This window comes from Nicotiana tomentosiformis, chromosome 9 (genome assembly GCF_000390325.3).
Source record: "Nicotiana tomentosiformis chromosome 9, ASM39032v3, whole genome shotgun sequence".
NCBI lineage: Eukaryota > Viridiplantae > Streptophyta > Magnoliopsida > Solanales > Solanaceae > Nicotiana > Nicotiana tomentosiformis.
The window spans coordinates 2,427,111-2,452,590 of record NC_090820.1 but is presented as its reverse complement, the minus strand read 5'-3'; the positions used below and the strand labels follow the sequence as shown (position 1 = coordinate 2,452,590).

The following is a 25,480-nucleotide window of genomic DNA, read 5'->3' as shown; positions in this document are numbered from 1 at the left end:
GATAGGAAGATGTGGAGGTCGAGTATTAGGGTTGTAGGTTAGGAGGCAGTTGAGTCGTGCCTTACTTCGTAATATGGTGGGACTAGCTAGGGCTTTTTTCTAAGATAACTAGTGGGAATGTTGTGGCTTACTATTTCTCTTTTCAGTGCAAGTCCTATTTACTAGCTATTGCTTTTGCTTTACATCTTTTTTCTAGATTTTATGAGGTTCCTATTTTTCTTATGACTGTTGTGGTGATACTAATATTTACTAATATTGTCTCCCTTTACTTTGCATCTTTCTTCTGAATTTCATGGTATTCCTATTTATCCTATGATTGTTGTTGTGATACTAATATTGTCTCCCTTTTTGCCCCTTTTGTCTTTTTGTTTTTTTGAGCCGAGGGTCTTTCGAAAACAACCTCTCTACTCCTTCGGGGTAGGGGTAAGGTCTGCGTACACACTACCATCCCCAGACCCCATTAGTGAGATTTTACTGGGTTGTTGTTGTTGTTGTAGTATTAAATATAGAATTGTGCAAGAATATTAAACAAAAAGTAAAGATATCGTATAAATAAATAAAAAATCATATCATTCCTTTATCTTTTGTGGTTAGATTAATTTCTTTTAATCACATTACACATATGTACGTCTCATAATTAGTGCCCTATCAATTCATATTAGTGTTACTAGCCAAGACTTTTCTTACCTAAGGACTTGTCAAAATTTTAGATACATGTATTCTTTGAAGTTTGAAACTTCAAATTTCCATTTGTAAAAATATCCCTACTTCCTTTCAACTTCTAGTCATGAGATATTTATATAGACTCTAAATATTCTACCCATCGATAAATTAACAACAATCAAGTCTCTGTCTAACAAATCACCCTTAGGAAAATACTCCATACCAAGATGAATGAACTAATTTTCATTCCTTTAGCAGGATTAGGTCACCTCGTATCAGCCATCGAATTTGCAAAACTCATTCTAAATAGAGATGAAAATAATCTTTGCATCTCTGTTCTCATCATGAAACTTCCCTTAGACTATGGCGTTCAAAACTTCATTCAGTCTCTCACTTCTCAATCCCGTTTGAAATTCATCGATATTTCCTTAGACGAAAAAACATCTTCTGGATTCTTGAATAACCACGAGAGATTCGTCTATGATTTCATCGATGGTCACAAATCAAACGTACGAGAATATGTTCAAAACATTCCTCGTCTTGCTGGTTTCGTGCTTGACATGTTTTGTACCTCGATGATTGACATAGCCAACGAATTTAACGTTCCGAGTTATATTTACTTTGCTTCAAATGCTGCTTTTCTTGGCTTATGTCTTCATTTTCAAGCTCTAAGAAATGAGCAAAATTTAGACACGTCTAAGTACGTGAACTCTGATGAGGAATTATCAATTCCATGTTTTAAAAATCCATGTCCTACTAAAGTTTTGCCTAAGCATTTGTTAGATTCAAGACTTGCTTCAACATTGTTTTTTGATGGAATTCGTCGATTTAAAGAAACTAAAGGGATTATTATTAACACTTTTTTCGAGCTTGAACCTTTTTCTCTTCAGACTATATTGGATTCTGAGATTGTTCCAACAATTTATCCAGTTGGTCCAGTGGTTAGTTTCGCAAAAAGTGGTCATTTTCGAAATAATCCGTCCGAAATTGAAAGTATTATGGAGTGGTTAGATGAGCAACCAGATTTATCTGTAGTGTTTTTGTGCTTTGGTAGTATGGGAAGTTTTGAAGCAGAGCAAATCAAAGAAATAGCAATTGCAATGGAGCATTGTGGTCAAAGGTACTGTTAAGTTATAAGGCGTCGCACTCGTGTCGGATTCTTCGACAAAGTAATAATTCTAGAGTATCCGACGCGAGTACAGTAACTTTGTTTGTGAAATAAAGTGGTTGTTTAGAATAAGCTTGATCTTTGTTCTATAGATACAAAAATATCCTATGAGCGACTATGAAAAAAATATTATGTTGCTCGAACTCTCCTAAAATGTGATCGGGTGCGTGTCAGATCTTCCAAAAGTAGTGCAATTTTGGAGGATCCAACATGAGTGAGGCAACATTTTGGAGAGTCTGCGCAACATAGAAAAAATCTACAGTATACATATAGGTCCCTTTTTTAAAAAAAAAAAAAATTCATCCACCCGGTCTTTCACCTTCCATTTATTAATCTCAAAAGAAAAAGTACAAGTAACAGGGCGATGCCTTACCTTACTATCTTTACGTAGGTTTTATTGTACGTCCAGAAGGAATTTATCTGAATTTCCTAATTAGTATACGGGCAATATCTCTTTTAACGAAAACTATTTTTACGCCTAAAAAGCTTTCGTTAATTCGATTTAATCCAATTGTTATTTTCTAACCGGTTCTTGTAATTAGTATACGAGCAATATCTCTTTTAAGAAAAAACTATTTTCACGCCTCAAAAAATTTCTATAATTCGGTTTAGTTATATTGTTATTTTCTAACAAGTTCTTGTAATTAGATACGAGCAATATCTCTTTTAAGAAAAGTTATTTTCACGCCTCAATACCTTTCTATAATTCGATTTTATTTTATTATTATGTTCTAACAGGTTCTTGTGGTCTTTAAGAAGATCTCCACCAAAGGGAAAAATAGATATACCAAGCAATTACAACAACTTTGAAGAAATTTTGCCAAAAGGGTTCTTGGAAAGAACAAAAGGAATAGGAAAAGTGATAGGATGGGCACCACAAGTAGCAATATTATCTCATAAATCAGTAGGAGGATTTGTGTCACATTGTGGGTGGAATTCTATACTAGAAAGTGTATATTTTGGTGTGCCAATTGCAACTTGGCCACTCTATGCAGAACAACAAATGAATGCATTTTTATTGGTTAAAGAATTGGGACTTGCTAAGGAGATTAGGATGGATTATGTTGTTGATTTTGAGGGGAAAGATAATCAAGTTGATATTGTGAGTGCTGAAGAAATTGAAGGGGGTTTACAAAGATTGATGGTAAAAAGTGGAGAGAATGAAGTGAGGAAAAAAACAAAGGAAATGAAGGAGAAAAGTAGAGTAGCTATGGTGGATGGTGGATCATCTTATAACTTCCTTGGACTTCTAATTAATGATGTAATTACAAATATTTCTTAACAATAACAACGTATCAGTCGTATACAAGTTGGAATGAGCTATATGAGTGAATTTGGGGTCTTAACTCATAAAAAACAACAACAAAGAGATGGTGTTTTAGGAGATATGCACTATTATTGGGTGAAGTTGATGTCCATCTGCTTTGAAAATGGATTGTATTTATGTGCACTATAGAATTAAAGATGTAATGCCGATGGTCTATCGAAAACAGCTTTTCTACCCTTCTAGGGGTAGGGGTAAGGCTACGAATATCTTACTCTTCCCATACTCCACCTGAGGGAAATTACTGGGTTTGTTGTTATTGTTGTTGTTGTTGTTGCTGCTGCTGCACTATCAATGTAACCTATTAGAGCAAGAATGAATTTGTTGTATTTTTTATGTTACCAAGACAGTTATATATTGCAGTAGATCATCGTAACTTAATGGTTTATAAAATTGCACTGACACAAAATTTATTTTTTTTTAAATAAAAAAATACTATCGGATTGCTCCTCTGTGAAGGTCGCTAATATTTTTCAATCTTGAAGCGAGGAGGTCAAAGTAATTGACAAATATGATGTTTAACAAAATAACTAATGATTTTCTAATTACATTGCTTAAAATTCTAATTTCATAAGTATTAACTATATCCTACAAATAAGAATGGCAAACCTTTCATAAAATATTAAGGAGAAAAAATGGACTTTCATACAAAATGCATATTAAATAAGCTCAATAACCAAAATATTGAACTCGCACAGGCTCTTAGAAAAACTTGCTAACATGAAAAATAATATAACAAAAACATGACCATGATAACAATGAAAATATAAAATGAATAAGATCTTTACTCAATAGTAGGTTATTTTATTCTTTATAATATCGTCGCGATAAAACTTTCTCCACCTTTATTCAAAATTTTCGAGCTTGAGGTCTAAATATAGAAAGAAAAAATATATTTGGCACCTTAGTGGTTCTTCCTTGCACGAATTTGAGACATTATTTTTTTGCAAGAGTTTTGCAAGAGAAACTTGTGTGTTTGTGTTAATTCTAAGTAGGGGTGTTCATGGTTCGGTTTGAATCTGTTTTTTCCTAAAAAAGAACCAAATCAAGTAAGTTGGTTTTTTAAATTTTGGAACCAAACCAAACTAATTAAGCCGGTTTTTTTATTGATTCCATTTTTGTCGGTTTTTCAGTTTTTTCGGTTATTTATCGGTTTTTTCTTAAATATGAGACATATACTATCAAACACATATTTCGGCGACTACATTTTCAACATACATTATCAAACCAATTGCTCTCTGAGAAATCTATCATTTATCAAGATATATTGATGATAATTGAACCAAATAGTAATAAATAATTTTAGGACTCAATTAAAAATAGATTATTTTTAACATAAAATAAATTCTTGTACTTAGCAAAAGAAAATTATCAATCAAACTAGAATGTAAAGGCAATGAACTAGATTATTATAATATCAAAGAACTAAACTAAAAGTGCAAACTATTAAAATGTAACATAAAAATTTACAAACTTTGTATAAAAATATACATATATATAGGTATAATAATAAGCTTTAAATAACTATTTCTATATTCGGTTTGGTTCGTTTTTTCGGCTATTTGTTTATTAAAACAAAAACCAAATCAAATTTAGTTGGTTTTGAAAATTCAAAACCAAAACCAAACCAAAACGAAAAAGTATCGATTTTTTTAGTCGATTCGATTCGATTTTTCGAATTTTTATGAACACCACTAATTCTAAGAGCAACTTTAAAAAAATATTTGTGGGCTAATTTTAGATTCAAATCCTTCTTCGCGGATATAACTGCAACTTCCCTCAAACTTTATGGGCTTAAAATGCAATTTAGTTAGTCAAACTTTTGTCAACATATTATATTCTGTTCAGAGCTCACTGTTCAGACTTAGAGAACGGAGATTTGCCGGAGAAAATTGCAACGCCGGCGAGTGAGGTGCCGAGGATCAAGTTAAGCTCACAAGGCCTAGAATCGGGCTGGGCTGTAGGAGTATGTCACCCAATCATGGCCCGCCCAAGCCCGAACCCGAAATGATCAAGCTCATTCAACACGCCATTGATAACGGCGTCACCTTCCTCGACACCTCCGATCAACATGGACCCCACACCAATGAACTTCTCATTGGCAAGGTAAAAAATAAAATGTAGCAATTGGTACTTTAATGTGTTGTACCTTCTGCCTTAAATTTTGTACCTTTCTGCTTTTTCAGTATGCTTCTATAATTTTACTGCTTTAAAAATTGATTCTGCCTAGTCAATTTTGAAGTCGAAAGTTACGAACTTGGACCAACAAATTTTCTTGTGATAAGTAAATGCGCCCAGCAAAATAATTTTTTTTCTTCTTAATTTGTAATGTTGCAAGAATTACATTGCAAAAATTAGTTACTTGATATTTTTTTAATCCTTGTTTAATTAGTTTATAATATTTTCCAAAAATTATGGAAAATTCCTTCTTGTTGTCGATATTAACAACTTTTTTCTGGAATTTGAAGTCTAATACTCACCGTATCATTTTTTATATGATGCACTTTTACTTTTAGTTGTAGTTTAAAACAAGTAATAGATATGTGTGGCTATAATCATTTCGTAAAATAAAAAGTTTAAAGTTGAATTATTTTTAAATATACAATAGTAACAAAAAAGAAAATGCATCATAATAGGACAAAGGGAGTAAACACTTTATCCAACTTCAATTTAAGAAAATAAATATGATTTTCTATTTTAATATATTTACCTAATTGAAGTTTCAAGATAGAGAAGAGAAAAAGTTTATCTTCATTCCTCTATCTTTTGTGGTTAGATTAATTTATTTTAACCTCATATGTACGTCTCAGACTGAGTGCCCTATCAATTCATAGGAGTGTTACTATCCAAGACTTTTCTTACTTAAGGACTTGTCAAAATTCTAAGAACATGTACTCTTTGAAGTTTGAAACTTCAATTTTCCACTTGTCCAAATATCCCTATTTCCTTTCTACTTCTAGTCATGAGATATTTATATAAACTACACTTAAAGGAGAGCTCACAAATGGTAGTTAAATAATTTCTTTTAATCACATTACACATATGTACGTCTCAAAATTAGTGCCCTATCAATTCATATTAGTGTTACTAGCCAAGACTTTTCTTACCTAAGGACTTGTCAAAATTTTAGATACATGTATTCTTTGAAGTTTGAAACTTCAAATTTCCATTTGTAAAAACATCCCTACTTCCTTTCAACTTCTAGTCATGAGATATTTATATAGACTCTAAATATTCTACCCATCGATAAATTAGCAACAATCAAGTCTCGTCTAACAAATCACCCTTAGGAAAATACTCAGGTTAATTTCATTGATGGTCATCCAACTTATAATTTATTTCACAAAAGTCATTTAACTATTTTTCATCACTTAAAAATCACTCAACTTTACTTTTGTAACTTAAAAGTCATTCTAGTTCAAAACCTACAAAATATCCAATAAAAAATATGACATGGTATTACATTTGATTAAAAAATCTAACAATAATGCCACATAAACTTAAATAGACCATATCTAAGTTAGACCCATTTCTTCTTTAGCCCGATTTGACCTATAACCAAAATGGATTATTAATATTTGAATAATTAACTGGACTAACACTTTGATTTTGTGGTTAATTTGTAGAAAAAGAAGTCTAAGAAATTTAAGAAAAATTAGGTCTTTTGAATTTATCTTTAGGTTTTGGTAGTACATTTACGGCCAATGACATAATACGTTGTCTCTTTCTTTTGTCCAAATTATCGCTATAGGTTGTCTACGATTGTGGTGTGTATTGACAATTTTTACTATGTAATTTTATTGTGGGTGTTTCTTACCGAACAATATTTTTGTCTGTTAGTATTGCTTAATAAGCAATATTTTGACTTTAATGGAATAGTAATTTGTGAAAATAAGTTCTTATTAGCTTGTTGTTCTTGTCTGTTAGTGGTACATTTAATTGTTATGTGAGATTGATAGGGTAGTATTTTAACTTCATGTAAAATTATAAAATGATATGAAGGATGCAAAAACTAGTTCTGTGCTAGTTCTGTTCATATTTTTAATGAAATTATAGGTGGTGGTATTAACGTTATTACGTAACAAATTAAGTAAGATATTTTTAGCACAAAATAATTGTTCTCTTCTTTTCTTTCTATTTGTCAAAATATTAAAACTCATTTTGGTTATAACTTATAGGTCAAATCGGGCTGATGAAGAAACTTATAGGTCAAATCGGGCTGATGAAGAAATGGGTCTAACTTAGATATGGTTTATTTAAACTTTATAACTTATAGGTCAAATCGGGCTGATGAAGAAATGGGTCTAACTTAGATATGGTTTATTTAAACTTATGTGACATTATTGTTAGATTTTTAATTAAATGTAATGCCATGTCATATTTTTTTGTTGGATATTTTATCGGTTTTGAACTAGAATAACTTTTAAGTTACAAAGGTAAAGTTGAGTGACTTCTAAGTGATAAAAAATAGTTAAGTAACTTTTGTGAAATAAATGATAAGCTGGATGACCATCCATGAAATTAACTCGAAAATACTCCATACCAAGATGAATGAACTAATTTTCATTCCTTTAGCAGGATTAGGTCACCTCGTATCGGCCATCGAATTTGCAAAACTCGTTCTAAATAGAGATGAAAATAATCTTTGCATCTTTATTCTTATCATGAAACTTCCCTTAGACTATGGCGTTCAAAATTTCATTCAATCTCTCACTTCTCAACTCCATTTGAAATTCATCGATATCTCCTTAGACAAAAAAATATCTTCTAGACTCTTGAATAACCACGATACATTCCTCTATTATTTCATCGATGGTCACAAATCAAACGTACGAGAATATGTTCAAAATATTCCTCGTCTTGTTGGTTTCGTGCGTGACATGTTTTGTACCTCGATGATTGACATAGCCAACGAATTTAACGTTCCGAGTTATATTTACTTTGCTTCAAATGCTGCTTTTCTTGGCTTATGTCTTCATTTTCAAACTCTAAGAAATGAGCAAAATTTAGACACGTCTATGTACATGAACTCTAATAAGGAATTATCAATTCCATGTTTTAAAAATCCATGTCCTACTAAAGTTTTGCCTAAGCATTTATTGGATACAAGACTTGCCTCAACATTGATTTTTTGATGGAATTCTTCGATTTAAAGAGACTAAAGGGATTATTATTAACACTTTTTTCGAGCTTGAATCTTTTTCTCTTCAGGCTATATTTTTTTTTCTTCTAAAATCCCTTCCAATTTAGGAGGATCAATAGTGTTTCCACACTTCCTCTCCAGTGTGACTCGAACCCAGAACCTAACGGTCGTGGGTAGAGATCTTCAGGCTATATTGGATTCTTAGATTGTTCCAACAATTTATCCAGTTGGTCCAGTGGTCAGTTTTGCAAAAAGTGGTCACAATCGAAATAATCTGTCCGAAACTGAAAGTATTCTCTAGTAGTTGAATGAGCAACCGGATTTATCTGTAGTGTTTTTGTGCTTTGGTAGTATGGGAAGTTTTGAAGCAGAGCAAATCAAAGAAATAGCAATTGCATTGGAGCATTGCGGTCACAGGTACTTTTAAGTTAAAAGGCGCCAGACTCGTGTCAGATTCTTAAAAAAAAACAACTATTTTTAGAGTATTTGGCACCAGTGCAATAACAATAATTTTTTTTTTTTTAAATCTGAGCCACATAGCTTTTATGAGCTTAGGTCCTCCAAGATTTATAAATTTTAGTATATATATATATATATATACACACACACACATAGACTTGGACTCAGTTTTATGTTTTAAAAGTTTTTATTTTTTGTTTTATTCTATAACATTATATTCAGTTTTGTTTAAAATTTGAATTTAAATTTACCTTTTGAATAAAATTAAACGGGTATGTTTTGTTTGTTAGATAAAGTGCTTGTGTAGAATAGCTCTTTTTTCTATAATTGCAAAAACTTTGTTTGAGTGGCTATGAAAAATCTGCAATATACTGTATACACATAGGTTTAATTTATTGTCTTCTTGAAAGAATTTAATAGGATTTTTGCAGTCAGTATATGAGCAATATCTCTTTAAGAAAAATTATTTTCACATCTCGTATAGGGCCGGATGGACAATATATGTAGAGCAATTTTTGCAAAATACCCATTGAGCTTAAAATAATTACTTTTTCCTACCCATTTGAAAATTATTTAAAATATATACCTACCCAATTAAAATTAATTACTCCTACCTACCCACTCATTATCCATTTGGCTTGACTTAGCTTGGTTTGGCTTGAATTGGCTTCGCTTGGCTTGTCTTGGTTTGCTTGGCTTGGCTTGAATTGGCTTGATTTGGTTTTGTTTGGCTTGGTTTAGTAGCTTAATTTGACTTCATATGGTTGGCTTTTGACCGGGTATTAAAAAGAATGGGTAGGGGGCAAACTATGTAGGCAGTGGCGGGTAAATATTTTGTCCCGCCTGGGTATTTGTTAAAGACTCCCATATATGTAATGGATTCATACGAGCCCAACGTTTTCGTCACGGATATATAGATATAAGGAATTTTTCCGTTTCTATAAAAGAAGAGATACAACTTGTGCAAATGATGTCCAACACACAATGCAATATTTTTGGGTCCCAAAGAATATTGCCAACAAAGTCTACACTTTGCAAAGATGCTTATGCTTATGTGAGATGGACTCCATTAGCCAAAATAATGGTCATATTACAAATCTCCACATTGGCCTAATTTTGGATGATATAGTAAATTTGCTCCACCTTCTCCGCAAAAGCCCCAATGGGCATATGTCAAAATTTAATGCCATCAAAATCAGACAAGTTGTCTGATACCAAAACTGTAGTAGGGCCTATAATAGTGGAGCCCAATAAAGTATACAACGAACCAGATCTGTGTGCTTTCATGATCACACGAGCACCTTGAAAAATTTTTAGAACTCCACCTTCACCAGTGAATTTGCACCCAAGGGATTCTAAAGTACCCAAAGATATGAGATTTTTCTTCAACTCAGGAACATATCTAACATCGGTGAGAGTTCTCACCACATCATCATGCATTCTGACCCGAATTGTACCTTTGCCAATAACGTTACAAGTAACATTGTTACCCAATTGGACAACTCCACCTGCAACTGAATCATATGTAGAAAACAAGTCCCATCTAGGACACATATGATATGAACAACCGGAATCTAAAATCCACTCATTGTCTAATCTGAAACTAGTTTCAGTTGCTAAAAATATAGTTCCCTCAATCTCATCAGTTGCTACACTAGCTTCGGCGGTGTTAGTATTTTTGTGCTCATTTTTTTCTTTCCTTATGCTTTTCTTTATTTTTCAGTTTATAGCATTCGGAGATAATGTGACCTTTCTTATGACAATAGCGACACTGTAAATTATTGTATCTGGATATGGAGTCAGAGTTGCCCCTAACAAACAAGCCAACTTCCGCTTGAGTTCCACTAGCTTCCCCAGTAATATCACTATCTATCTGTTCCTTTGATTTTAAGATAGATTTAATATCCTTATAAGAGATATTATCCTTTGCATAAAGTATAGTATCTCTTATATGCTTAAAAGATGGGGGGTAGAGAACAAAGCAGTAACACTGCTTGATCCTCATCTTTAATTTCAGCATCTATATTACTCAAATCCATAAGAATGGAATCAAATATGTCAAGATAAGAGAGAATAAAGGTACCTTTACCCATACGAATTGTATAAAGATTCTGCTTCAGGTAAAGTCTATTTTTCACCGTCCTCTTCATATATAAGGTTTTTAATTTTTCTCACATGCCTTTAGCTGTGGTTTCTACAGAAATTTCACGTAAAACCTCATTTGAGAGATTTAAAATAATACCTATTTTTTCCATTTTGTTTATGATGGCAAACTCTCCATCCGTCATTTTATCCGACTTCTTCTCCTTTCCTTGTAACGCCAAGTCTAAGCCATCCTGAATTAGGATAGCTTCTATCTTTAATTGCCAAATTCTGAAGTTTGCACTTCGGTCAAATTTCTCAATATAGGTCTTTGTTAGAGTCATTTTGGCTATTGAAACTAACCTGGTTAGATCCGGCTCTGATACCAATTTGTTAGGATCGGGAACCCGGGTAGCGCGGAATATAGCCAAACAACGGTATAATGGCAATAACAAAGACAATGGAAGTTGATAACAACGACAATTAAAGTAGATAAAGAAGACACAAATTTAATGTGGTTTGGTCAAAGTGACCTACGTCAACAAGCGGAGAGGAGCAATTTACTATAATAATAAGGAGAGAGAGAGCGCAGGAGGAAGAGAGAATAAGGATGGAAAATAATTGACTCCTTATTCAATTCCTAATATAAAGGGATACTCATTTAATTCCCAAAGTGTATATAATTAGTAAATTGTTATATGTCTATTTAATTAAATTAAAACTTGAGTATGGAGGGTAATAAAATTTCAAATAGTGTATAGGAAGGTAAGAATCCCTAGATATAAATGTGAAAAATCACCATAATCTTACAAATAATAGATTGTAAGCCCATAATTTAAAATGTGTAAAAATTGAACTCTTTAAATCAAAATCCTGAATCCACATCTGGCTTCGTAGCCTTTTTTTATTTAGTTTATTTTATTTTTATGTGCTAACAGGTTCTTGTGGTCCCGACGAAAATTTGCAGATTCAGGCAGCATCCTATGAATTTTCCGGCATCATGCAGCACCAGAGCTATATATAGCATTTTGGGGCAGCCAAATTTAGATATGATGGACTCCAGAGAGAAAAACTCCTACTTCTCTCTAGAATCTAGAAAGAAATAAAACATGTCTTTCATCAAAGCTTCCTCTTGGCCAGCCCTAGAACTTGGGGGAAGATGCCATCGAAAGCTCGACGTAGGACAGGAGCTGCACTTCTCGCTGGCTGGGAGCGCACCCTCAGGCGCAAGGGTTTCTTGAAATCCTGTCTGATTGGGTCTTTGTCCAAATGGGTTGGTTTTTCAGAGGCTGTTAGGAATTGGGCAGTAGAGGTATGGAACGTCAAGGACTGACTGAAAATATCGCAGCTGGGGGACACGTAATATCTCTTTTGATTTGTCGACAAGTCTCAAGCTTCATAAATTCCTGTCAGAGGAAAAATGTTGTTTGATGTGAACTTCTTAAAGCTAGACAGATGGGTGGAGCACGATGGGTATCTCGACCCTCGTTTCCCCGGCGAAACATTGGTGGTCAACAGGGTGGGTCTCCCGGAGCATCTTTGGTGTCTTGAACTATTCAAGAAGATGGGGTAAATCTGTGGGGGTTTTATTGATGTCACTTGCAGCCTGCACGATCTTTCACGAGTGAGGATTGTGGTGAGGAAAGGAGGCAGAATCTCTGTCTCAACTGTGATGGAAGATGGCTACTTGAGTTACAGGGTTTGGTTGAGCCCTAAATTTCGCCCTATACTAAGTTACTCGGACTCGACAATTTGGGTGCCATACCCATGTCGACACTGACACGGGTAAGGGTGTGGGATCTGGGTCGGATCCGGTCAAATGAAGTTGGGTGTGTTGACCAAAAGTTTGGGGAAAATTTTGAGAATTGATTTCCCTAAGTAAAGATTTGAAGAGATGGGAAGCGAAATACCTTCCATTACACTGCTATGTAGTAATTTATACTAGTTCTTTTGAAGCTTTTTGTCTTGATCAATCTTCTTGTTCATGCTGCATGTTTCTGAAATCAAGAGCTATAATATTTTTTTAGGGTAGAAAAGTTGAAGATGGGTGGTGGACTACTGGACTGAGGCTTATTTGGAAGGTCCCGGGTCTTGTTCTACTGGAAAAAAGTAGAAACATGGAAAAATTTTGTTGGGGAAGAAGAAGAAGACAGCGATGTAGAGAATAAGAAAGAAAAAGACTTAGACCAGACAAAGAAGAAGACAGGAATGCAGAGAATAAGGAAAAAGAAGACTTTAGACTAATTATGAATTGACTACTTTATTACTAGTTGATATGTTTGCTAATATTCTGCCGAGATAGACATTACATATACTATGTCTTCAATAGTTTTTTGTTTATAAAAATTACAGTTTTAATTGTACCAAAAATAATTATAGTTTTAATCAAAATAATAAATAATTATTTAATTATAAACTAAATATAATTGTATATGCTTTAAAGACACATATTTTTATCCGAGTAAACTTCATATATATTAAATAAGTATATGCTCTAAATAAATAAATTTTATTAATTTACCTAATTATACTATTTATAAATATTTTCTTTCTCAAAGAAACGGGGGATAATTTCTAAATTAATTATTAGCATGTAAATTTTTTGACAAATTACGTTCTCGCGAAGATCATGAAAATTTATAAATTGTACATAATAGAATTGACCCTTTAGTTCTCCACTATATGCTATGTTGTGACACATATTTTAAGACTAATTATAAATTACATGATTTGAGAATGAGCTAAAATAATTTTAAAAAATGACAAAGAAGAATATTCTTATATTATATTTGATTAGCACCACCAATTAATATTGAGTTATCGAAATACTTGAAATATAATTAATTATTCATGGTTAATGTTATATAGCTTTCAAACAAATCACATTAATTGACTAGGGAACTCTTCTTGTTAGATCATTTGATTCTTCCTATCAAATACAAGTTATGAACTATCGAAATACTTGAAATCTAAATAGATGTTTGATTGGAAATAACGATTGACTTTATCTCACTAATTTGACCGATAACAAGATATATCCACTATCGTATTAGGGATCCCGTCTTGTTAGATTGTTTGATTCTTTCTATCAATACAAGTTCTAGAATATCGAAATACTTTAGAAATATGACAAAGAAGAATATTAGCGAATTTTAGAAAATAAACAAAGAATGAGAGAACTTAATAACACTTAATTTATACAATTAATATTGAGCTATTGAAATGCTTGAAATATAATTAATTATTCATGATTAAGGTTATATAGCTTTCAGACAAATCACATTAATCGACTAGAGTAGGAAACTCTTCTTGTTAGATCATTTGAGTCTTCCTATCAATACAAGTTATGAACTATCGAAATACTTGAAATCTAAATATATGTTTGATTGGAAATAACGATTGACTTTGTCTGACTAATTTGACCGATAACAAGATATATCCACTATCATTTTAGGGATCCCGTCTTGTTAGATTGTTTGATTCTTTCTATCAATACAAGTTCTAGAATATCGAGCTAATTAATATTGAGCAATTGAAATACTTGAAATATAATTAATTATTCATGATTAAGGTTATATAGCTTTCAGACAAATCACATTAATCGACTAGAGTAGGAAACTCTTCTTGTTAGATCATTTGAGTCTTCCTATCAATACAAGTTATGAACTATCGAAATACTTGAAATCTAAATATATGTTTGATTGGAAATAACGATTGACTTTGTTTGACTAATTTGACCGATAACAAGATATATCCACTATCATATTAGGGATCCCGTCTTGTTAGATTGTTTGATTCTTTCTATCAATACAAGTTCTAGAATATCGAGCTAATTAATATTGATCTATTGAAATACTTGAAATATAATTAATTATTCATGATTAAGGTTATATAGCTTTCAGACAAATCACATTAATCGACTAATTTAATCAATAATAAAATATACACAATATCATATGTAATTAAATAATGTTTAAGGTTATATGATTTTGGGGTTTGAGGTTTTAGTTTTGGAGTTTAGGGTTTGGAGTTTGATTAATAATTATATTTCTATTAAAATTAAAAAATATTTTCAAATTACAATGATAAAACTAAATAGTACAAATATCATTTAATGTAATATTTTACTATCCCATGAAAAGTGACGTGAATTATCTTGTCCAAAAAGTGAATTATCATCATAAACTCCACCCATCATAATACCTTTTTGTTTATTTAATGAATTATTTGTCCAATAAGTCTATTGTCATCGTAAAGTCCCCATATCCCCATCAGAATATCTTTTTTCTCATTGAATGAATTTTCTTGTCCAAGAACATAGACAAACAAGTCATTCTCACTCTCTCTGCTTCATCTCGACTTTCTTTGAATCCATAGCTGAAATGTTTTAGAATTTTTCTTTACCCAATATCCCTTAAAAATGGCTTCATCAGCTGTGAAACAAAAAGGAAAAGGCATTTCAAGACCAGCAAAAAGTGTTGCATCAGATTTTGATGACAAACCCTTACGGAATCATGTTAAAGTTCTTTCAGTTCCTCCTAATGGAGGTGGAAACAGAGTGTGGTCTTTTAATTTTTACAATAAACAAGTTACTGGTTCATATTCTAAAGTTAAAGCGCATCTTCTAAAGATCTCTGGTCATGGCGTTGCTATATGCAAAGAGATTACTCATGAAGTATGTGCAACATTGAAGATGGAGAACGAAGAAGCTGAAAAGAAAAAAACTGACGCACAACTGAATGCAAGAAAAAAGGCAGATTATGTATCTCTACCGGAAGGCTCAGACTTATCACAACTGAAAAAAAGAAAAGGTTCAAATGGTGGAGCACTAGAGAAATCTTTTAACATTTGTAACAGAAACATTGCCGACAAGTTGGCGGCTCGTATGTTCTACGCATCAGGTTTATCATTTAACCTTGCAACTTCTCCTTACTATAAAAAATATTCGGAGTTTTTGGCAGCAAATTCTTTGCCTGGTTATGTTCCGCCAACTTTTAATAGGTTAAGAACAACTCTTTTGGCCCAAGAAAAGGCTCATATTAATAGAAAACTACAACCTATTAAAGATACATGGAAAAGAAAAGGATTGTCGATTTGTTCGGATGGATGGTCAGATATTAAAAGGCGACCATTGATAAATATAATGGGAGCATCTAGTGGCGGACCAATATTCTTAAAATCAATCAATTCAAGTGGGATTATTAAGGATGGTGAATATATTGCTAAGTTATTTATTAAAGCCATAGAAGATGTCGATGCAAAGAATGTTGTCCAAGTTATCACTGATAATGCAGGTAATATGAAGCTTGCCGGTTCTATTGTTGAGCAAACTTTTCCGCACATATTTTGGACACCATGTATTGTTCATTGTTTGAATCTTGCTTTAAAAAGTATGTGTCAACCTTCAGAAAAATCAACTCACTTTAAAAATTGCGAATGGATATTAAAGTTGATTGGTCAAGTGAGTAGCTTAAAGAATTTTGTGGTGAATCACGACATGTCGCTTGTCATTTTTCAAAAGTATTCGGAGTTATCTTTGTTGAAAGTTGCGGAAACAAGATTTGCTTCCCATATTATTATGACTTCTCGTATTCATAGAGTTAAATCGTCATTGGAAAAAATGGTGATGGATGACGAATGGAAGAATTATAAAGGAGATAAAGTAATTGAAGCTAAAGCGCGCGAAATAAAATCTCTTGTGATGGATGATGAATGGTGGGATACTATTGAATACTTGTTGAGGTGTACGGAGCCAATTGTATCCATGCTTAGAAGTGCCGACCTTGATTGTCCAAAATTGCACCTTATTTACGACATGTGGGATACAATGATTGAAAAGGTGAAGGTGATTGTATTTGAGCATGAGGGGAAAGATCTTATTACCGGCCAATCGAATTTTTTTGCTACAATTCAAGGAATTCTTGTGGCAAGGTGGAATAAGAGTAATACTCCATTGCATTGCATGGCACATTCATTGGTTCCGAAATATTATCATGAGTCGTGGCTTAAAGGTGAAAGCAACGGGTTAAGAAGACTTGCTCCTAATGAAGATATAGAGATTTCACAAAATAGGCTCAAATGCTTTCAAAGATATTTGAAGGATCCGAATGATTTAAAGAAAGCTTCTTTGGAGTATGGGGTATTTTGTTGTGGGAATAATTACTTTGGTGAGCCTCATGTGATTGATGCTATGGGATATGAGGAGACTTTATCTTGGTGGGCTAATCATGGTGTAAATGCTCCACTTTTACAAAGTCTGGCTTACAAATTACTTTCCCAGCCAGCTTCTTCATCTTGTTGCGAGAGAAATTGGAGTACTTTTTCATTGATTCATAGCATCAAGAGAAACAAGCTAGCTACTTCTAGAGCTGAAGATTTAGTTTTTATCCATTATAATCTTCGCTTGCTCTCTCGAAGAAAGGAAAAGTATACAAGTGGTCCAAGCAAATATTGGGATTTAGGTATATCTGTATACATACATATCCATGATTTGATATTTCTTGAGTAATTTCTTTAGCATGATAAGTTCCTTTCACAATCTTCTAAATTATTTTGGTGTTGTTTTAGGTGGGGATTATTTTAATATTGATGAAAGTATCAATGATCTAGTTGAATTCACAATAGACGAACCTCAACTAGAAGGAGTCTTCTTTGAAGAGGAAGTTCAAGATTTGCAAGAAGTTGACATTGAAGAGATTGAGGAAGATGACCTTTGAATAGAATGTACTCATGTATAATGTTTCAAGTGACAAGTCTAGCGTAGTTTAAATGTGTATGCTATGTACTTATTTTTTATCTATGAACTTGTGAACTTACAATTTCTGTAAGATTTTTTGGTGTTCATTTGAGTAACTTAATTTGAATAGCTAATTATTTAAAAGTTTTGACTAGTGACTCTTGAATATATGTTAGTCTATTTAGTTCTACTAAATTCCAAAGGTATGTTTCATTTCTTTTGTATCTCTAAATCTCTTTATAACTTTTATTTGTTATATTTTAACAAGTTTATAATAACTTATTTTAATACTTTGTTGTGCGAGTTGTAGGAAAATTAATGAATCATGCCATTTTGGATAGTGTCTACGTGCCTGCCTATAACTTAAAAACTAAATGACTCAGTTACTATAATCTACAAGGCACAAGTTGCACGTAAATTTTCCATATAATCTCTCATAATTATGCATATCTCTATAACTATATTTCTAGATTTTTAATTTATTTTTGCCGAATCTCCGCACCCGTTCCCGTACCTAGATCCGTATCCTCGAATCCTAAAATTTAGACCATGAAGGATCCGACCTTTGGATCCGCACCCGTGTCGGACACCTGCACCCGAGTCCGAGTAACTTAGGCCCTATATATATGCCTTTGATAGTGGCGGAAGAAAAGGGAAGGTCAAATAGAAGGGAGAGAAGGGGAAATCAGTCTCTGAAGGGAGGGGAGGACTCGCCGGATCAGTGGACTAAGCCGAAATCAGATGTTAGATCGAGAAGAGACGGGGGTTTGAATTTGGGAGAAGAAGTCAAAATTTTATCGGGAAAAAAAGACGTAAATGCCCCTGGGTTAGTGATGCGGGATGAAAAGGCAGAATGGGCCGGTCCTCCTTTAACCATCATAAGGCCGGACAAGTTTTCAGCAAGTATAGGCCTGGGCCTCCACACATGGGCCTAGCAACTTTTCCCAATTCTATTAGAATTGATTCCAAGGGCCCCAGCTTATATCAAGCTGCGTCTGATAAGGCTCCTAAGCATATGAGAGCAATCGCTCCTTCTTCTTATGCCAATGGTGCTTCACACAATGGTATTTCTTCACCAAGCACTATGACCCACACCCCTCTTCGGCCACTGCTCCAGGGGCAGCACAGGCTAAAGCTGGTGGTGTTAATCCATGGCCTCTCGCCTCTGATGGACCCAACTCCATCGCCCTCTCATCTTCCCCTGTGCTTAGTTGTGCTGAGGTTACACTCCAAGCTCCTTCTTCTTCAGGGAAGATTGCTGCACCCGCCCCAATTGATGTCAGTGGCGAGCCAGCAATACTAGTTAATATGTCGCCAAGGGTTCCATCCCGATACCCTGCTGGCGCTTCTGGTCATCCCTATAGCAGCGAAACGTTAATTTCAGAGGTTAGTGCCTCTCAAGAAAATGATGATATCCTCCCGGCATCTAAAGTTTCTACTGGTAGCAATGATATGGTCTTGTATTCCTCTGGCAGGAGCAAGGGACTGGTACATACAGAAGACGCATGTCAAATTTCATCACGGATTGGAGGAGGGGATATGTCCTTCTGGATGGAAGATAAACTATTAAATTTTGGGAAGTTCTTAGGTGTTTCTTTCGAAGGTAAGGAAGATAGGGTGCTACAACTGTTGAGGGAGATTGAGCAACAGTCTTTTTATGAAGGTGCAGGGAGGGAATTGGGTCAAGGTGTTAAGCAAAATAATTTAGGGGATGTAGTGGTGTACCAGAGAAGGGGCCGGGTATGTGATAGGGAGAAAGGGACCTCGGCTAGGGGGGGTGAGGAAAAGGGGGCTATTGTTACTTATGGAAGTTAAGATTATTTCATGAAATATGAGGGGGATAAATGACCCAAACAAAAGGGCCATCAACAAAGTGGGAGTTAGAAAGTGGGGTACCAACCTAGTTTGTTTTCAGGAGACCAAAATGGAAGCTTTGTCGGATGCGATTGTGAGAAGTGTCTGGGGAGGTAGTTGGGTGAAATATGACTGGGTCCCAGCAGCGGGAAGTGTCGGAGGCATTCTTCTTATGTGGGATGATAGAAGCTTGGAGGTAAATGAGATTAAGAAGGGAGTTTTTGCTTTAGCAGCTCTCGTCAAAGATAGAGTGAGTGGGGTGGAGTGGGGATTTGGGAGAATGTACGGACCGGTAGGAGAAGGGTTCAAGGTGTCTTTCTGGGAGAAACTAGCCAATATTATGGGGGAATGAGATATTTCATGGGTTATAGGGGGAGACTTTAACACTATTAGATTCCCGGAGGAGAGATTAGGGTGTCGCCTGATTTCGAGGGCCATGGAGAAGTTTTCTGACTTCATCAATGATCACTGTCTCATTGATCTTCCTCTGTCAGGGGAAAGGTTTACTTGGGCCAGGGCGGAGGATCCTAACTCAAGGTCTAGACTTGATAGATTCCTGATATCGCCCTCCTGGGATGAGCTGGTGCCGAATGTGTTGCAGATTCCTTTACCTAGGCTGACTTCAGATCATTTGCCTATCTTGTTAGATGGATGCAGAGGGAGGGTGTACATTCTCCCTTCCGATTCGAGAACATGTGTTTTAAAGTGCCAGGATTTGGTGACAAAGTGAAAGAATGATGGACAAGCTATGGGGTATCAGGGTCACCCTTATTCCGTCTTTTGAAGAAGCTCAAATTGCTCAATGGAGATATTATTAGGTGGAATAAGTAGGTTTTTGGGAGGGTAGAGGTTAAAATGAGGGAGCTTATGCATGAATTGGGGGAATTACAGAGAGGTGAAGGGGCGAGAGAGCTAGATGAATCTGAGAAAGCGAGATTGGGGGAGGTTAAGAGGGAAATAATCGAGTTAGCAATAGCTCAGTAGACTAGTTGGCGGTAAAAATCGAGGGCGCTCTGGTTAAAGGTAGGGATTCAAATACCAAGTTTTTCCACAGGGTTGTGGTCGCAAATAGAAGGAGAAACTTCATAGAGTCCTTAGTGGTGGATGGGGTGAGGACTGAGGGAGAAGAGGAGGTAAAAGGGGTGATAGTGGGATTTTATGAGAACTTATACAAATAGAAAGTTAGTTGGAGGCCTACTTTGGGGGGAATAGAGTTCAACCACATAGGTGAGGGAGACAGTAAATAGCTAGAAAGGGCTTTCGAGGAGGAGGAGGTGCACGAGACTGTGTCGAGTTGTGCTGGTGATAAGGCCCCCCGGCCTGATGGTTTCTCCTTGGCCTTCTTCCAACTCTATTGGGACACCATTAAGGGGGAGTTGATGGAAGCCATTGAATACTTCCACATGAATGGTGTTTTCGAGAGAAGTATCAATGTTTTTTTTTAATTACTATTAGGCATAAGAAAGAAGGTGCATCTTGTATCAGAGACTACAAGCCTATCAGTCTCGTGGGGAGCATTTACAAGATTATTTATAAAGTGCTCTCCAACAGACTCAAGAAGGTTCTTGACGTGTCTGCTTCGTCCTCCCAGAATGCATTTGTGGAAGGTAGGCAGATCCTGGATGCCGCTTTGGTGGCAAACGAACTAGTAGACTCCAGAAGTAAAAATAGGGAAACCGACTTACTATGCAAGTTGGAGCTTGAAAAGGCTTTTGACTATGTCAATTGGGAGTTCCTGGATTTCATTATGATGCGGATGGGGTTTGGGGAAAGATGGAGGGGATGGATCAAGTTTTGCATTTCCTCGGTCAGATTCTATGTCCTTGTTAATGGTAGCCTGTGTGGTTTCTTTGGTAGCTCCAGGGGCCTCAGGCAAGGTGACCCCCTATTCCTCATTCTATTCATTCTAGTGATGGATGCTCTGAGTAAAATGATAGATCGTGCGGCGGACGGAGGCTTCATGAGAGGATTCTTAGCTCCGATCGGGGTGCTCAGTTCCCAAAGAGTCTCTCATTTTCCTTTTGCGGATGACACCCTGGTTTTCTGTGATGCCGATATAGATCAGTTGACCTGCCTGAAGCAGGTCCTGCAGTGGTTTCAGATAGTATCAGGACTCAAAATCAACCTCGCCAAGTGCGAGATTTTCCCGGTGGGTGAGGTTGCTAACATTGATGCTTTGTCTCATGTCCTCAGATGTAAGTTGGGCTCTCTTCCCACCACTTACCTGGGTCTACCATTGGGAGCTTCGCATAAGGATACTACGGTTTGGAATCCAGTGATTGAAAGGGTTGAAAAAAGATTAGCAGGTTGGCAGAAACGGTACTTGTCAAAAGGCGGTAAAAAAGTGCTTATCAAAAGCACTTTGTCGAGTATCCCTACATATTACTTGTCCCTGTTGCAAGCTCCAATGAGCATCATAGATAAATTGGAGCGGCTTCAAAGGAATTTTCTTTGGGATGCGGCGGATGGAATTAGAATGTTTCATCTAGTGAATTGGTAGATAGTCACTTCCCCAAAGAAGTGGGGTGGACTTGGAGTAAAAGATCTTAGGGTATTTAACAGAGCTTTGCTGGGGTAGTGGCTGTGGAGATTCGGGGTAGAAGAGCATGCTCTATGGAGGAAGGTCATAGTAGTAAAGTACGATTCAACGAGAGGGGGTTGGAGGACTAAGGCAATCACAACACCATTCGGATGTGGCATGTGGAGGAGCATCATGAAGAACTGGGAAGCCTTTAATGGCAACATCACTTACAGGGTGGGAGATGGAAGGAGAATCAGCTTTTAGAATCACAGGTGGTGTGGAGAGGATACTCTGAGGGTCTCCTTCCCCGACGTCTTCAGAGTTTCAAACCAGAAGGAATTGATGGTCCAACAGATTCGCAAGGAGCATGAAGGTAGGGGGAGGGGGGGTAGTATGGGACCTCTCTTTTAGAAGGAACATGCAAGATTGAGAGATTGCGGAGCTCCAAGATTTGTTGGCACTGCTATACGGGCAAGAAAGGCCACATCCATCTTGTGATTCTTGGAGATGGGGGTTGCGTGGCAATGGTTTGTTCACTGTAAAGTCCTTTTACCAGAGTATGTTGGTGAGAGAGGAGGCTACTTTTCCATACTCCTCGATCTGGATCCCTAAGGCGCCAACGAAGGTGTGCTTCTTGACATGGCTAGCGGCGAGGGGAGTGATCTTGACTGTTGAAAATCTGCGAAAGAGAGGAATTACATTTGTTAGTTGGTGCTATATGTGTAAAAACTCAGGGGAAGACGTTGATCATCTTCTGTTGCATTGCCTTGTTTCCTCGGGTTTGTGGAGGGCAATCCTGAATCTTTTTGGTGTTCAATGAGTGATGCCAAATAGTGTAAAGGATATGCTATATAGCCGGGCCGGTTTCCGCACAAGAAGCAAGTAAAAGGCGTGGAAGTTCGCCTCATTAGCTCTCATGTGGATAGTTTGGGGATAGAGAAATATGAGTCTTTGAGGGGATTGAGTCTTCTTTTTCACAACTTAAGAATAACCTTTTATCTTTGATCGCTTTTTGGTGCACCCATATAGCACCTACTTGTATAGAAGATTGTACGTCTTTTGTAGAGAATGATGATCTGATGTTAATTCTTTACTTTTTGGTATACTTCTTGTATACGAGAGTTCTTTTCTCTCTTTTGATTAATAGAATTTACCTTATATAAAAAAAAAAAGATCTCCACCAAAGAGAAAAAAAGATATACCAAGCAATTACAACAACTTTGAAGAAGTGTTACCACAAATGGCAACGCCAGCGAGTGAGGTGTCAAGGATCAAGCTAGGCTCACAAGGCTTAGAAGTCTCTAGAATCGGGCTGGGTTGTAGGAGTATGTCACCCAATCATGGCCCGCCCAAGCCCGAACCCGAAATGATCAAGCTCCTGCAACAAGCCATTGATAAAGGCGTCACCTTCCTCGACACCTCCGATCAATATGGACCCCACACCAATGAACTTCTCATCGGCAAGGTAAAAATAAAATGTAGTAATTGGTGCTTTAAGGTGTTGTACCTTCTGCCTAAATTTTGTACCTTTCTGCTTTTTCAATATGCTTCTATAATTATACTACTTTAAAAATTAATTCTGCTTAGTCAATTTTGAAGTTGAAAGTTACGAACTTCGACCAACAATTTTTTCTGGTTATAAGTAAATGCGCCCAACAAAATAATTATTTTTTTCTTATTTTGCAATGTTGCAAGAATTAGTTATTTGATAGTTTTTTTTATTATCCTTAGTTTATATTGTTTTCCAATAACTAGTTTTAGGATACACGTGTTGCGCGTGTACCCTATCTCAACGAATACAAAATTTTAGAAAATTACATAGATATTATATTAAAATTTGTTTTTGAGTTATAAAATAAAAATTAACAAAAGATTAAGTTTCTAAAAATTATTGATCCTAATTAGCTAACTTCAACGTAGAAAGAAACTCTCAAGACCAAAATACAATTGTTCTATTTTTATGATTAATAAGAAATATCATATCAATTGTTTTCAACATATTAGAAAATACTATATTATTATTGCAAAAGATATTATTTAACTGCTACATTTTGATTAATCTACTATTTCTTCATTTTGGAGTGAGTTTTCTTTTGTTGTCCAAGCACATAACTATGCATCCGATATTTTCTTTTATGGAAGTAAGAGTCTAAGATTGTAACAGATTAATTACCGTTTATGAATTCTAGAAGGATGTTAATCTATGAGCCAAAAATATGGAGGTTATGTTAAAAAACTCCTCTAAACTTTGTACGAAATCAGTTACACCCCTAAACAAATTATAGTCATAAGTACCCCCGAAGTTGGCTATTTGATTGTTGTTACTCCTGGACGCTAACGTGGTAAAGAACATAGATATATACACTTTCCTTTAGGCACGTGAAAGTGAAAAAAATTAAAAAATTAACTTTGATAAGATGTAATATTTTTCAATCGTTAATATAATTCTTTATATATTACAATATAATTATGTATTTTTCTTGCTTCATGTTAATATACAAACGTATACTTTATCCAATTTTGTATTTTTAATTTCTTCTTTAGATATAATGTCTATTTGATCCAATTGTATATTTTATCTTTTCGGATCAAATTTATAAAAACATTAGCTAGATAAAAATAGTTTTAGCTAAAATAATAAAGTACCAATTGTGTATTATTTGTTATTTTTTAGATGCAAATAACTATCTATTTTAATTATGTATTTTTATTTTTGGGTCAAATTAATAAAAAAATTGGCTAGAACTTTATTATTTTCTTGCTTAATTAAAAAGGTACAACCAACATAGGAGTTGTAATTATTTTCAGAAATTCACAATATTTTTGAAATGCTACCTACTATGTTGTTTAAGTAAATAAAATAACTATTATAGTATATATATTTTTATTTCTTTGACAAGCCTACACGTTTTGTTTCCCATTCAAAATCAAATTTCTCAAAACTTGGATAACGACTTCTAAAGTCATCTAATTACTATTGTAAGATTTCGAAAAACTCAACTAATAATTCTTTTTAAAAAATTAATTTAAATAAGGAGAGAATCTTATATATAATTTCTACTAAGTATTATGAGTTTTTACCTAACTCAAATAAGGAAAGATTTCATAATCAAACTTTAAATTAATGTGAAAAGTCCAAATATTAGAAAAATAATTAATGCATATTTTGTCTAGTGTGAACTCTATGTTAAAAGGGTAAAAGAGGCGAACGACATTTCGCTAAGGGCCTTCGTGCTTTTAATATAACTAGTCTTAGGGTACGCGCTTTGCGCGTGTACCTATATCAATGAGTATATAATTTTAAAAAATTATATATTTATTATTAAATAATATATTTGAGTTGTTGAATAAAAATTTAAAAAATAATTTATTTATTTTTTGCATTCGGGATTTGTGCCTTTACAATGATATAGAAAATAGAGATATTTTTTTAAAATCCTTCTCACTCGAATAACATCTTTTTCTTTTTCTCTTCATCGATGTTTTCGCATAATATTTGAAAAATACATTTATTTATTAGAAAAATAGTT

The 25,480-nt window shown here is 34.7% G+C and overlaps 1 protein-coding gene and 1 pseudogene across 1 annotated transcript; both read left to right on the top strand.

The window, feature by feature from the left end:
- The first annotated feature begins 777 nt into the window (after window positions 1-777).
- Window positions 778-3,520, top strand: LOC104106966 (anthocyanidin 3-O-glucosyltransferase 2-like). The gene is made up of 2 exons (XM_009615640.4): window positions 778-1,783; window positions 2,570-3,520. The coding sequence occupies exons 1-2, from the start codon at window positions 891-893 to the stop codon at window positions 3,111-3,113; spliced, it is 1,437 nt and encodes a 478-aa protein (XP_009613935.1). The 5' UTR covers window positions 778-890; the 3' UTR covers window positions 3,114-3,520.
- A 4,182-nt stretch (window positions 3,521-7,702) lies between these two features.
- LOC108946959 (UDP-glycosyltransferase 71A15-like) lies at window positions 7,703-24,157 on the top strand (annotated as a pseudogene).
- Window positions 24,158-25,480: the final 1,323 nt, after the last annotated feature.

Excerpts from the sequence above, each read along its gene's own strand:
- LOC104106966 (XM_009615640.4), top strand. The coding sequence starts at position 891 with ATGAATGAACTAATTTTCATTCCTTTAGCAGGATTAGGTCACCTCGTA. Across the intron at positions 1,784-2,569 it reads ATGGAGCATTGTGGTCAAAG|GTTCTTGTGGTCTTTAAGAA; the intron begins GTACTGTTAAGT and ends ATGTTCTAACAG.